General features: G+C 44.3%; 1 protein-coding gene across 2 annotated transcripts in view; it reads right to left on the minus strand.

Annotated features, from left to right (window-relative positions):
* LOC144797717 (uncharacterized) overlaps positions 1–12647 on the minus strand; it is a 139684-nt gene extending 127037 nt beyond the window's left edge. The window contains exon 1 of one of the 2 annotated variants that reach the window (XM_078668456.1): positions 11561–12647. In XM_078668456.1, the coding sequence (XP_078524582.1) occupies positions 11561–11587 (27 nt within the window). In that variant the 5' untranslated portion in view covers positions 11588–12647. The remainder of the gene's footprint in view (positions 1–11560) is intronic. The other variant, XM_078668455.1, reaches the window with a different exon arrangement.
* Between the last annotated feature and the right edge of the window lie 2382 nt (positions 12648–15029).

Genomic DNA, 15029 nt, shown 5'->3' on the forward strand with positions numbered 1-15029 from the left:
TCGGTCTGTCTCTTTCTGACTGCCTCGGTCTGCCTCTGTCTGTCTCTGTCTGTCTCTGTCTGTCTGTCTCTGTCTGCCTGTCTGCTTCTGTCTGTCTCTCTCCATCTGCTTCTATCTGTCTCTATCTGTCTCTGTCTCTATCTGTATTTGTCTCTGTCTCTATATGTGTCTGTGTCTGTCTGTGTCTGTCTGTCTGTGTCTGTTTTGTCTGTCTGTCTCTTTCTGTCTCTGTCGCTGTCTGTATCAGTCTCTGTCTCTCTCCGTCTCTGACTGTCTCTGTCTGTCTCTATCTCTATCTCCATCTATCTCTATCTCTACCTGTCCCTCTGTCTCTATCGGTCTCTGTCTCTATCTGTCTGTCTCTGCCTCTATCTGGCTCTGTCCAAACAGGAAGCTTCCCAAAAGGCTGGTTAAAAGTCAGCTGTGAAAGCGCTAGGAGGCTAGCAGTAAACACAGAAGATGGCCGCAGGAGCATAGGTAGTGAATACCTATATAATACGTACGCATTCACTACGTATGCTTCTGCGGTCATCTTCTGTGTTTACTGTCAGCCTCACTGGAAAGGTAGAAATGGCAAGGCAAGGTCCGTGGGCCGCCAATGAAGGCCTGCCGGGCCGCTGTCGGCCCGCGGGCCGTACTATGAGTACCACCGCAGTAGAGAATCACATGACTCACTAACAAACAAAGTCATCCACTGGCTTAGAAAGGTGAGAGGTTGCAGATCAGTTATCAGAGAGGATATACTAAAGGCCACTCGATTAAGCAATGAGCATTTAAAAGTCAACTATATTGGTTTGATGCTGGTAAAGCATGAACTCGTAGAAGGTCTGATAGCACTAGAGCACAGATTCAGAACCTCTACAGGCTCACACATGAGGCTTATGGTAAACACCCCAAAGTCACTATCAGCCCTAAAAACTGCTTGTACTCTGAATCCATCAACCCCTTCACAAGCGGCTGCTCTTCCAGAGGCCCACATAGTCAACCTTTCTGATACTGATTGACCGATAGTAAGCCAGAGTGGGGTTGTCCCGCTTTGAATGGCAAAACATTCACTTTCACCAAGCATTCCAATGATTGAGACCTCAAATAACTTGCATAGTCATTGTGACAACTTAGGAACATCCCTAAACATATCCAAAGTCCCCGAGGACCAAACGAGACAGAGTACCAACCAGTAAGTGCATAAACCTGGGGCGAATTTGCATTTAAATTATAGATTAACATTTCTGTCCTGGAAAGTAGCATGGGTCAGATCAAAGCTTAGGCATCCTGAATGGGGAACATTCATAGTCCAACATAATATCATCCTATAACAGGAGAGGTGGGTGATAGGGCCGGTCTTTAAATCAGGGTACTTTTCATTCACTTATAATGCTTTACCATCACCTGCTGGGAGAGCGTCTGGAGGGCTGGTGATTTGGTTGCGGGTGAACTTTTTTGCCACAATAAAGAGAATTCCGTCCAAGTGCAGAGATCTGTTGGGCACAGTTATTAAAACAGGCTCTGCTCCAGGGGGCAGGCATATTGCTATTATAAACATCTAACTATTGTTCCACCAAACTTCCAAAGATTGTCTTTCGGACACCCTTAAGCAGTTGCAGCACAGTCACCTCAAAATTATTGCAGGAGACTGTAATACACAAATTCCTTCTAGCCCTTTGACCCTGGACCAGAGGGACCTAATATGTGACCCCAATCGATGTCTTCTGTTTCATCTGATGCCGAAAACAGGCAGCCTAAGGTTTCTGCTCAACTTGTCAATCTATTACAAATACATGGGTTGAAGGTTGTGAATGGCTCTGCCCCTTGTGACTTGCCGCCACAATCGACCTTCAAGAGAGACCTGTGTACAAGTAACATTGATTATATCTTTTTGGATAGTACACTTTGGTCTTTCATGATCGATATAGAGGTAGGCCCCAGATCAAATAATAACTCCCCCCCCCCCCCAGAGTAATATTACAGTGGTAAGGCAATATCAAAAACCCTCCAGAACTCCCCCCCCCCCCCTTATACAACAATACGAATAAAGGACATAAAAAAGTAACAACACAGGTTATATATTGGATAGGCAAAAAAAAGAGTTGCATAAAACCAAAGAAGACAGGAAAAAGATGTGGCTTAATCCTAAACTACCATGATTTAACATGCACCAATTAGGGAGAGAGGCCCTTAAGTTGTCAATTGGACTAATTAGCCCTATGGACCAGTTTGATCCAGCCAGATAGTTAGGGGTTCCCAAATGTCTAGCCCCTTCCTTTGCCCCTTATGGCCTTTTTTGGTGTAGATAGCCTTCTCAAGATGATAGGTCGCAACTAATCTAGCTAGCCATTTGGCAAATATTGGAGGATCTGCATCTACCCATGCTGCGGCTATGCAGATCCTCCACACAGTCATTGCCACAAATATGAGTGCCCTGCCCTTCTTTCTGCTGACCTCATCTTAGGTCCCTAATAAGATAGGCGTAGGGGTCAGTTCTATGACCTGGGAAATAACCCTCCCAAGGAAGTCCTGTATTTTAACAAGAAGTGGAGTAAGTTTCGGGCAGGTGGCAAACATGTGTACTGCATCTACACAAAACTCTGAGCACCTAGGATACAGCGTCCCCTTTCCTGTTCCCCATTTGGCGACTCTGCTAGGAGTAATATATAGAAAGAAAACGGTTTTAAAATATTGCGCCTATAATTTGTCCGACAGCAGATCACTCTGGGCATGTTTTAAAGCATTATAGAATGTACTGTGCGGGACCTCCAACTTTGATTGCCATTTGTCTGCTATTCTAGGCATGTCATTAGGAGTTTGGCTATTCAGTGCAGAATAAATAGAGCCAATCCGAGGTGGAACTGGGGCCCTTAATTTGTCGATAAGATCTATTTTCGCAAACCCGGCAGGCCCACCAGCTTTTCGAGACAGGAAGTCGTGAATAGCGATATGCTTAAAAGCATTTTGGTCTCACAATCCATATTTGCTTTGAAGATCAGCAAATGATTTAATTCCTTCGGTAGTAGTTAGGTCGCCCAGTTTTAGAATACCGCTTTATACCAGTCTTGCAGATAAGACCTCCCAAAAATAGCAGGCAAATTAGAGTTCTTGTTGATAGGGGAGAAGTAGTTCAATCTCCCTAGCCTGTAAATCCTATGAACATTACAAAAGACTTTAAAGGTGCTCATCAGTGTCTTAAATCTGACTCGCTTGTAAAAGCCAAAGGAAATTTGTTTTATGAGACAACCACGAGCCTCCTCTCCTAGTAACAATTGGAAGGGCGAAAGGAGCCCAATAGTAGGAGAAGCAGTAAAAAAAGTGAGCATAGGGCAATGCTAGAAGAGAGCACAGGGCTACCCTGAACCAAGCTAAAAGGAACTGGAATAAAGATCAATAGGAAGAATTTGCAGACTCCCAACAGGATCGGAACATTAAGGAATTAATGAAGCGGATAGCTGCTGGCTCCTGCACCATAGAATACCATCTTAAAGCTGTGTTTCTACGGGACTCATAGGTAGCCTATTTTGGAGAGTTATATAGGGAGGGGTCCAATGATGCAACCCAGATGTTGTTGACCTCACATTAGATTACACGGCACTCAAGGGCGGGATTAACGATGGAGGCTCCAATGACATAATTCAGATGAACATCCATCTTCTGGCAGTTCACACAGTACACCAGGCCGGGAACAGTACAGGAGCCCCTTTGGGCTAGCGGGAACGGTGCAGGCTTTAAAGTTAATGAGGGTGGGAGAAGGTGCCTGACCCGATGGTATCTCTGGTGATCTTTATCTATCACAACTTGAAATATGAGTCCCTTATGTAAATGCCCTGGGAAACGCCACTGTGAGATGGGAGGAGATTCCTCCCTCCTGGAAAGGCGCTACTATCGTTCCTATTTACAAGAATGGGAGGAGGGACAACCCATCCAACTATAGGCCAATTAACCTGATTGACAACGGTCAGAATTGTTTTTGCAGGCAGGTCCTAGCAAGACTCCAATTGTGGATGTTAAATCACTGTATCCTTTCAGATTATCAAGCTGGGTTTAGAAGCAAGGTTAGCACAATCGAGCAGGTCTTCCGCTTCAGAACAATCTGAAGTATATTGCCATAAGGCGGGACCATCTCTATGTCACCTTCATAGATCTGAGGGCAGCACTGGAGGGTAATTAAATTGTATGGTATTCCTGTAAATCTCCTAAGGATTCTAAAGATCTTACATACTGACACATATGCCCAGGTCAGGTGGAACTCGTGCGGGGACCTCATGTCGAGGATATCAATAAACCATATGGAGTTAAGCACGGATGCATGATAGTCCCCACCTTGTTCAGCCTGTACATTAATAGAACAGTAGAGTGGTTGGCTAAATGCAGGCATGACTTCCCGAAATCTGCAGGTATTAGTTCCCCAATACTCATGTTTGCTGACAACAAGCTTCTCATATCTAGAACTCCATCTGGTCTTCGATCTTTGCAGGGCAGCTTTTCAACTTTTTTGCTCAGCAAGGGGCCCAGAAGTAAACTCCTCTAAATCCAAATACATGTCGCTGAACCCTCAACACTTTTTTTAGAAGTAGGATGATGCTAGAGGGGTTGCCTCTGTAACGAGTAAAATGTTTTGCCTGTCTGGGCGTTAGACTGGCTGACAATCTGTCCCGGGACCCTCAAGTAAGAAAAAGCAGGACTATCCTACACCAAAGGGTGTCTGCCATAGGCAGGAAATATAAGGTCACCTCCAGCGGCGCAGTATCACCCGCTCTAGAACTCCATAAGGCCTCTTCTATGGCAGGGGCCATATATGGAGCAGAGCTCTGGGGCTGTGTTGAAATGTCCCTTCTCACACACACTGAAAACAAATGTATTAGATCATTGTTTGATTTGCCCCCAAGGACTCCCCTTATACACCTACATATTGATCTAAATAGAATTGATCATGTACTACTTCTGAAACCTTTGACATACTGGGCGCACCTGTGGTCCACACCGGAACTGGCATCATAAGGAAAGCCCTTTATGTGATCTTTGTGGACCTTCGGTCTGCCTTCAACTTTGTTCCCAGAGAATCCTTGTGGAAGGTGCAGGCGGAAATGGGGGTCCCCAGTTATCTTTTAAAAGTTATAATTAGATTAGATTCTAACCATTACGCCCTGGTTAGTTGTGGGCCCCGGGGCGAGTTAACAAATCCAATTCCAGTAAATCGGGGAGTGAGGCAAGGGTGTTTGTTGGCCCCAACCCTCGTCTTTCTTTACATTAATGATCTGGTATCTCAGCTCGAGAAATGTGATGATGATGACCAGTGTCTTTCTGGGGTTAAGATCCTGACCCTACTGTTTGCAGATGATACCCTTTTGCTATCTAAATCCCCTATGCCAATCCCGAAACTTATAGACGGTTTTGGGTCTTTCTGCAGGCAGCAGGGGCTGGAGATTAACCTTGGCAAGACCAAATACATGGTTTGTAATCCCTGTCCAACATCCTGTTCTAACCCAATTCTTAACTGCGTAGCTCTGGATAGAGTCCAGGTGTTTGATTATCTGGGGCTTATGCTCACAGAACCTTTTGGTCATCCCATGTTCAGAAGCACAGGCTCAAATTAGGGAAGTATTGTGAGTGCTCTTTGTTTTCGCCTGATAACTCCAGCTTTTGAACTCTACAAATGTCAGGCCCTAGGGGCAAATCAGCATGTGGAGAACTCTGGGGGGGATTTCAAGATATTAGAGCTATTGAGTTAATAGAAAACCAATGTATGAGGAGCTTTGGTGAACAACCTTTACAACGCAACTTTTACCACGCAGTGCCTTTACGATGCAACTTTTACAACGCAAACCATTACAACGCATTGCGCTGGGGGCGCTCTAGGATAGGGAATAGGTTTAATGTACTATCCAACACCTTCCCTACTATCCACGGGGACTGGAGTTGGAATAGTAAATTAAACTATTCACTATCCAGCGCCCAAAAGCATTATGCGTTGTAAAGGTATTTGTTGTAAATACCGCGTTGTAAAGGCATGCGATGTAAATGTATGCGTTGTAACGTCATACATCCGGAGCTTTAGTAATCTACCAGCCAGTAGCCCGCTTACACTTCTACGTTTAGACTATGAACTTAGATGCATTAATGACATAGCTGGGATATTGGCGAAGACTATGGGTAGACCCAGAGCTCCTGCGATTCCTCTGGTCTTAGAAGATGTTCTGGGGCAGCCTGGTGCCTGTAAGGTCACCTGGTTTCGGACTATCAAAGATCGACTAGGTCAAATTGGGTATGAGAATCTCTGGTCTTCCCCTGCAGACGCCATCTCTGTCTCAAAGCCAGAGTTAAAAGGTGTCTATTGGCGCTATATTGACAGCTTAATTCTACATCCTCTTAGGCCTGGATCCCTCGTTGCCTCCTTTCTGGAGTTCAAAGTTGATAATCATCTGGAGGCGTTCTTGGATGAGATTGAACCCCCTTTGCGAAGTCTTTATATGTCAAATTTCGCTTGAGAACTTTGCCTACCTGCTCCTTCACAGCTAAATGGAAACATGACGCCTATGATTCTGAAATGTTCTACCCTTTCTGCCCCCAAGTAGGGGAAAAGGCTGAGCGTGTTAAAGGGAGTGGATTTTAACAGTCTGCCATATCTTGTGCTTTAGGAATTATAGGACCGTGTATAAAATACTAACAAGCGATAGTAGGCAATGTATCGGATTTGCTGTTTTTGATGCAAATGTGGAAGCTTCGACAGAAAAGGATGCTTAACTGATGGATTGGATTTTGTTCTGCTCTTATTTTAAAATGTTTAATTGCAACTTTAGTATGCCATTGTTTTAAATTGTCCAACATTGGATTTTTACAATGTGCTAGATTTGTATGAAAGACATTGTGAATTGAAAGATTAGCATAAATGATTTTTTTATGTTATAAATTTTTATGTACTGTATTCTCATATGCTCTTTTATGGCCATTGTGCCGAAATAAAGACTATGATGATATATTTGTGTAATGTGGGCCCCATATTTCCATCACAGAATTCTGGTGACATTTACTGCAAACTACAAGGGTTTTAGCAAGATATAGAGCATTTGAGCGTCATACAGGATTTAGGATTTGCCTAAAACATCAGCTATGCCCGTCAGTGTTTTAAGATATGTGTGTTTTTCTTGGGGACAATGTGCTAGTATTTAATATGTTTTTATATGTAACAACGGGTCCTATCACAAAACCTGACTTTAAATGCAAAGCACACTGTAAGAAAATTAAAAACAAGCATCCAAAAAGGTGTTTTCTTTTGTAGTCCATTGACTCTAGAGAACAGATTTAAAAAGAAATCTATAAAAAGAGAACATAAAGGGCAATGTGGGACAGTAATCAGTGCTTAATTTGTAAAACAATAAGGGCCAGGAATCGTCTCAGGAGCCCACTGCGGCTTGTGCTGCCCATTGCCCCTACCAGCGCAGCAAATGACAGTACCAACACAACTAATAACCATCACACTTCTACAAATGAGACAATTTAGACTACTCCAGGCCACGCAAAGCTATAAGAATAGCGTGGCTGGCAGGTATTATTCTTTTTTAATGTATATTGAGGAATTAAACACTGTTGTTGTGCTCATCTCAAAATTAGACCGACAGTCCCCCCATGTGGTAAACTGTCATTAATGCTCAATGGTGTGAGTTGAGAATGAAGTGCCGGTGCCGAGTACCGAAAAACCACTGGCTCAAATTAAGCACTGAAACAGTTTAACTTTTTGCTGACAGGGTTTCTGTGTTTAAAATGTTTATTTTCACACAGTGAGGAAGATTCATTGGTAGATGTTTGAGTCAAGGATGAGATTGTCAAGTGTGCTGATTAGTGGTGTAAGAGCAGCAGTGTCAGTATGAAAGTATTTTTTTTTACCACCACTGAAAGAAAGATGAGATGTTGTGTTTATGTTTTTTTCTTTTTTAAGGGAAGGTAAATTGCTTTCAAAGAATTCAGTACTGTGAATTAGGGAAATAATTCACAGTTTGACCTCTAAAACTTCTAGCAAACATAAGGTCCATGCTATGCAAACCATAACTCTCACCCGAAATGCCATGCTCCTGACCTTACCATTGAAGTGACAGATTACATCACAAGTGACTTTAAATATCACTTTAACAATAACATTATTAATGACATCGCAATGGATAGCATAATGTTTATTTGGAGAGATGATTTTATTTAATGATGATGTGCTTTTGTGTCCTATTATTTATTGGTATAAACATTTTGAGATCATGGGCACAGTAGATGGGTTGCCCACCAGGGTTTTCAAGGCAGAAATTTCAGAGTATAGCTGGCTCAGCTAAACATAACAGTCCAAGATCATGAGTTTCGGTTTTGTTACTTATTCATAACATCTTGTAATTGTGTTTATTGGAAACATAGGTTCAGTTCTTATGATTTTTGGGAGTGTTGAAGGTGCCCTTCATACTTCTCAGATGTGTTCAACCCCTTTAGCTGAGTGCTGAAGGCATTAGCTGCAGGGACTGGCCTATGACCACGGGAAGTGTCCGATCTCAGACCCACCCAGTTCCAGTAGCGCACGTCCTTCTCTGCGCCACCACAAACCAGTGGGAACAGCCTTTTGCCATGCACTGCGACCGCGGTCACTGGCTCTGTTATATAGAGGAGAGGATGTGGTCTCATGGCTAGACTGCTGACGTTGGAGCTGGGAAACCATGGTTCAAGCCTCTGGGTCGACTCCACATCCTGTGATTCTGGGCAAATCACTTAATCTCCCCGTGCCTACCAAAAAAATGAATGTGTCCTTGTGTAACGTAACTGATGCTCATGTAAAGCGCTCAAATACCTTTCGGGTCGAATCCGCGCTATATAAAATCTGCAACAAAATAAATATATATATACATATGGGACATCCTTACCCCATTCAGTTCTGTGAATCGTAAATATACAATTTCACTTAAACACACAATCACACACAGCTCGCACCTGGATTTATTATTAAAGATGTGCCTAGAGCAGGCTTCTCCAACGAGTAGCTCACACACTACTGGTAGTGCTCCAACTATCTGTAAATAGATGTCCTGTGAGTGCAGACCACTCCACTAAATTAGAGGGTATTGATTGGTTGAATTAACATATGTGACCCAAAATTCAAGACGAGAATGTGTATATTTTCGGAAACTCATCAGCTGCTGTTTGGAGACAAATTAGATTTCAAGCTGATATTTCCAGTGATAAATCATGAGGCGCGAAGGAAACTTATTCCTAATATTCTTCGTGCCGGGGACCTTGCAGCTATGGCTATTATGTATTACTCACCACGAGGCATTCGACATAAATACAGTATTCTGTAGATTACTGCTTGCAACCCTGAATGATAAACTGGGGTGAACCACTGCCAGCAATCTTGCAAATACTGGCCACTAATGTAATCTTGTCTAATGCTATTTCCATTACAATATTTATAATATTAGTCGCTCAGGATGATTTTCATTGATCACAAGTAGCTCTTATCACAGAAAAGGTTGGAGACTCCTGGGCTAGAGTATACAATATCATTAATATGTCTACAGTATGGTCTTTTTTGGGGTAATAGCGTAAAATAACACTGTGTACTTAGACTACTGTAACATCAACAATGCTTTTAGTAGCTCTAAATGGTGAATTGTTTTATGACCACTCCGTGCTAGCAAGACAGTTTGTACGCTGATTGCAGGGCAAGAGATTAGCCCGCCATGAGGTCATAGCTGGACAAGGCAAGCTCAACCTTTAAAACTGTCACGATTGCTAAAAATGAATTCCATTGCGTTAGCTAGTAACTTAACCCATTTTTCAAGTGTCTAGATACCATCCCGTGTGTGTATGGCACTAAGTAAACAATAATTATTCTTAGGTTAAAATGTTGCACCCCGAATCATTTACTTGGGATTCGAATGGAGAGAAAAACTAAATGGGACACCCTGACAACTTGGCACTATCTGATATTGCAGTTACAGGTAGCTTATCGTACATAGTGCTAAAATGTCTCATGCCTCTCAGCGCTGTGTATATTTATTATCTCATTGTGCCTTCAGGTTCCCTTTCCGTCCATGGAAAAGATAAAGAAGAGGTGCTGAAAGCCAGGGCCATCTTTAGGGCGGTGCAAACGGTGCCATCGCACTGGGCTCCGAGCTCGAGGGGACACTATGTTTTGAAATATTTTATGAGTTTAACCCGTTGGCTGCTGCCGTCGGCTATTGGCCGACGGCAGCACTACCTCGCTGGTGCTGCCGCGCCTGTTTTTTAAAACGGTCGCACTGCCGCAAAAAAGCGGAAGCAGCCAATGGGTTAAAAGCACCTGCTGAAGAGTCACTTATGTGTCCAGCTATTTTCAGGCAAGAATAAAATTGTCAAGATAACTCTGGTGATTAATGTACCTGCTGGAGAAAGGTCAGTTTCGTCTCGTGGCAGTTTTGACACATCATCAAGGAGCGCAAAGCACGGTTACCATGTATATCATAGAATTGTATTTTATGTAGATAACTCAGTGTTACTTCTTTCGTCATAGAGATCCTTTTGTTACTTGAGGTCATAAGTTACAATCCTAACATAGCACAGTGAGCTATGAACTGTCATCGGAGAGCTGCATGACATAGATTTATAACCTTATATTTTTCCCCTGTCTTTCATTATCCCAATTCTTATTAGTAAAGCCATTACATTTTAAATCCTGAATTAGCGTTTCTGTAAACCAAGAACTCTTAAAATATACTACCTACCAGTATGGATGATGTGACTCCTACACCTTGTAGTGCTCTTGTCTTATGTAACATTTCCTGCACATTAATTTACACGTCTATGATTTATAGTCTCTGTATAATGTTTGTGTGACGTCAAGTGCTCCGACACCCTACACTGATATAGCACTGTAAAACTAATGAAATACATGCGAGAGAAGGCTGTGGAGAGAGGAGGGGCACTGGTGGAAGATGGGAGTGAGGTAATCCATTGGAAAGAAGGCCATTGGGAGGCGCAAAGAAATACATTCGCACTGGGCACAACCATGGCTAAAGCCAGCCCTAAGCCCCCCTAAAAGCCTCCGCAGATCCTATGATCCGCAACACCATTGGCATCATTACACTGGCTCCGAGGAGAAAGGACTGAGCCCATATTTTCAATCGCTCTTGTAGCAGATTATTATTAGACTGCCCACCTCATCAAAGACACTCTCAAGTCCTGGGACTTTAACCTACAAATCCTTTCTACCATGTGTGTTTATCTAATCAGTTGAAAGATGTGAACCAAAGCTGCAGCACTCAGAATACATCAGGTTGTCACACATGAAAGGCCAAGAGTGCAAACAGTGCCTTTGATGACAGAGAGTGAGGTAGCTGTCCTAGTTATACTGCCAGATCTGATACTGAATCCCCTTTTGTACACTTGACTAAATAAGGTGATCCAGTCCAAATATACTTAACTCCCCAGTTCTCTAACCTGACAAATCAGGTAGTGCTTAGAAATTGACGAAGTAGCAGAATTTAACAGGATGTAATTACATTATCAAAAATGACATTCACATGCAGTTACTACCCACACTCCGGTCATAGGCTAATCTTACCTCCAGGGGTAGTTCGGGTGCTTCCATGTTTCGCCAATCTGGCTCTGTGGCAAGTCTCTCCCCGCGCCCTGCCAGGGGGCAGCAGTCACCAGTGAACCATCATTGCCCGTCCCAGTCTGCCTTTCAGTACCTCACGATCTCTTTGTCCAAATCTGAGGGGAAGTTGTCATTTCTCCGTCTTAGACTCTTGCTAGTGTGTCCCTTCCAATACAGATCTCCTCTCCCTCTCTTCCAAATCTACTCCTTTCATTTAATCGCACCCCTAACTATATGTATCTCCCCCTTTTCGCTCTCCCAGTAGAGCCAGGAATGTTCTCGCTCTCTAGTCACTGACACTAGGTCACTGTAACTATTCGCTCGATGTAAATTCACAGGCACTCTTATTATTATTCGCACCTGATACCTTTCAAATTACAATTCTTGTCATTTTTGATCTGCTGATCCTCGACTGTCACTCTTGCTGTTAGTCTCACAGTTTCTCTTGCTGTCACTGATGAGTCCAAGGAACTCGAGTCGGTGCGTCTCTATTGCTCCTTGACAGACCTGTCACCCTGTCTCTTCCTGGCCCGCTGCCAAGCCTGGTTGTATTCCCCCTGCCAGGCTCCACCGTTAAGTTTCTACCGTTAGTCCTCAGAGTGTTCGCATTATCCTGTCAATCACTTTTCAATTATTACGCTTGCCCGTATTTGCTCCTTTAACCTCTGCCACTCTTATCTAGTCTACCTTCTATTCGCCCTCCCTCCCCAGCACTCCACGCCCTTCTCTTGTGTCTTTCATCTAATTCTCTCCCCCTTGCCCTCTCTTCTCTCAGCCCTTCCACTCGCTGTCAGTCTCTCCCCCGGCTCTCTCCCCTCTAGGCCACTGCCTCTCAATGCCCTGTCTATCTCTAACCCTCCTTCCTTAGTTCCTCCTTCTTTAGTTCCCCTTAGGGATTACAATTAGGAAGCTATTTACATAAACAGGTCCATTTCAAAGACCGCCTCTTACTTCCGCATTCACCCGAGCAACCCCGCGCTCCCTTCTGGGGATTGAAGTTCGGTTGCGCAGTTAACAAGGCTGAAACGGTAGGAATGATCTAACACTGGGACGCATTCTGCAGCGCCTGCACGTTGTCTGCTTTCCATTCCAAGCGGCAACCAAAGGCTTAACCGCTTTTCTTAGAATCGAATCCTGAATGGGAGCTATTTCGAGTTTATCACCTAGATGCCAGAGTAATAGATGGGAAACGAGGGTGTTATGCCTCACAAGTTCTTAAGAGAAACTACGATTTGGGAGCAAGCTGTTCGGATATGAATGCACTCGAAAGTCAGCGTTATCCCTCTGTGCAAGTATTTAGATTATACAATTTAAATGCCACAATTTGTTTAATATATTTATTTTACAGTGCTTCTAACTCCTCCCAATGTAGGGTGTCAGAATGCCTTCGGTCATATGCACACATTATACATTGCCAATAATATTGTATAAGTGGTAATAGTATTACTTTATTTGATTCAATGTATTACTTTATTTGATTCAATTAATTAAAATTGTTATAAAAGTGTCAATGCACAAAAAAATCGAATAAAACAACATTCGTTGGCCTGATGTTCTCTAAAAGGTTTGGGGCATTATTATACAAGTGTATAAATCAATGTGCAGGATGTGCTACATAATACAGTGATGGTGGGGCCACTGGATTTATGCAGCAGGGCAGAGCATATTCGGCAGAGTTGACTAAATTATGCAGTAAGAAAAGGCAAATTATGCTCCAAGAAAATGCGAAATATTTGGCATTTTGTGCTATTATTACCTCATTATTTTGGAATTTGTACGTATGTTAACACTATATAGGCAAAAGTGTTACCTCATTAGTGCCAACCACTTTGACATCCAAATAAAGAAATAAGCAACAGAAAGTTGACTAAAGGACTGCCTTTGTGTGGCGACATGTCACTGTGCTTTTAGTTACCTTTCATCTGTTTGAGCTAGAAACATTTTTTTTGTTGAAATCTGCATATTTGGCAACAGTTGATGAATTATGGGGCAAATGCGGTGAATCCATAACTATGCATAAAGCCCTGCAACTGCCACATCACCTAATTCCAGTGGACCAGAATGATAGTTACAAGGTTTGGTGTCACACTTCGTCCATCATAGGTCTCTGTGCTAGATTATAAGGATTGCAGTTTATGAGCTGCAAGTAACAAAATTATTGGATTTATGTGTAAAAAGCCGTAACCCACTTGTTAGACCTGTCAGCTTTTGGGTGGTCTCCCCCTATTTTTTCTCTCTTTCTGCCTCACATTTATTCTCACCTATCCTTTTTCGTGTGGCCTTAGGTCTCCGGGCGCCTAACCACTGCCAATCAGTGCTGAGGCGCAGGTGCGCCATTCTAAAATAGTGGGTGGGTGAGCTTCAAAAAAGGGACGCCTGCTAGAAATTATCTCGGAGCTCTGGCCCATAGGATAGCATTAGGGGGTTCCAGAACCTTCCGGTCCACTCTAGTGACCTGGGCCCAGGCTATAGCTATATAAGGGAGGATACTGGGCAGCCATTTTGTCACACTGCTGGGCTGGCTGGAGTGCAGACTATAGCGTCAGGAGGATGGTGTCACAGGCTAACTTGACTGTTCCTAGGGGCTGCGGGTTGGTCTTGGGGTGCTGCCCTCCTACCAGTTGATCTGGCCCTGTCTGAGAGAAGATCAGAGAGCACAACGCCCCAGTGTGTCCCCACATTAAGAGGACTGCTCCATTTGGTCAGCTGGTGAGAGTGACCTTGACCCAGCCCCGGGAGACTAGGAGGGTGGGCGCTATAGGCTGAGAGGGCAAACGCTGAGCAAGGGACCCTTCCTATGACCCCTGAAGTGAAGCTGAGACCTAACCTTTGCCCTTACCTCCTGTCTGGCCCTTGTCAGAAGCGCGTTGACATTGTCTGCGCGTCTGCCGCCCATCTCCGCCAGCGCTGCACTGATCAGACCCCCTCTCCGAAGCGCTGAGGTGCCGAGGCTGCCGAGGCTGCCAAAATTTCACCGCCGCTGGCCTGGGTTCTCAGAAGGGCCAAGCCGTGAGGAGAAGAGGAGCGATGCGAGGCTCTGAGAGAGATGCTGGGCGGGGTCACTTAGCAACAGGACTCCCGCCTAGCACGTCACCTCTCTGCCCGAGCCGGAGCTTCCTCAGAGGAGGAGAAGCCGCCGCGGTCCTTCGGGAGGCCGAACCAACTGCCTGCCCATCTCTCCGGAGGTCAGGAGAGAAGCGCGAGGAGGCCCACACGCTGTGGGGTCTCCGTGGTGTCGGCGTTGCGGCTCCGCTGTGGCCCCTACCCCCGCCTCAGGCGAAGTGTTGTAAGGCCTGAGCCGGTGGTCAGGAGAAGATTAGGCCCTGCAGACTCACTCCGTGGAGAGTGACAGAGGCGCCGGACGGGCGCAGAGGTATCGGGGAAAGGCCTTGTGAATGTATCTAGGACCCTAATTAAATATTCCCGATTCATG

This window comes from Lissotriton helveticus, chromosome 12, assembly GCF_964261635.1.
Source record: "Lissotriton helveticus chromosome 12, aLisHel1.1, whole genome shotgun sequence".
In the NCBI taxonomy this organism is placed as follows: Eukaryota; Metazoa; Chordata; class Amphibia; order Caudata; family Salamandridae; genus Lissotriton; species Lissotriton helveticus.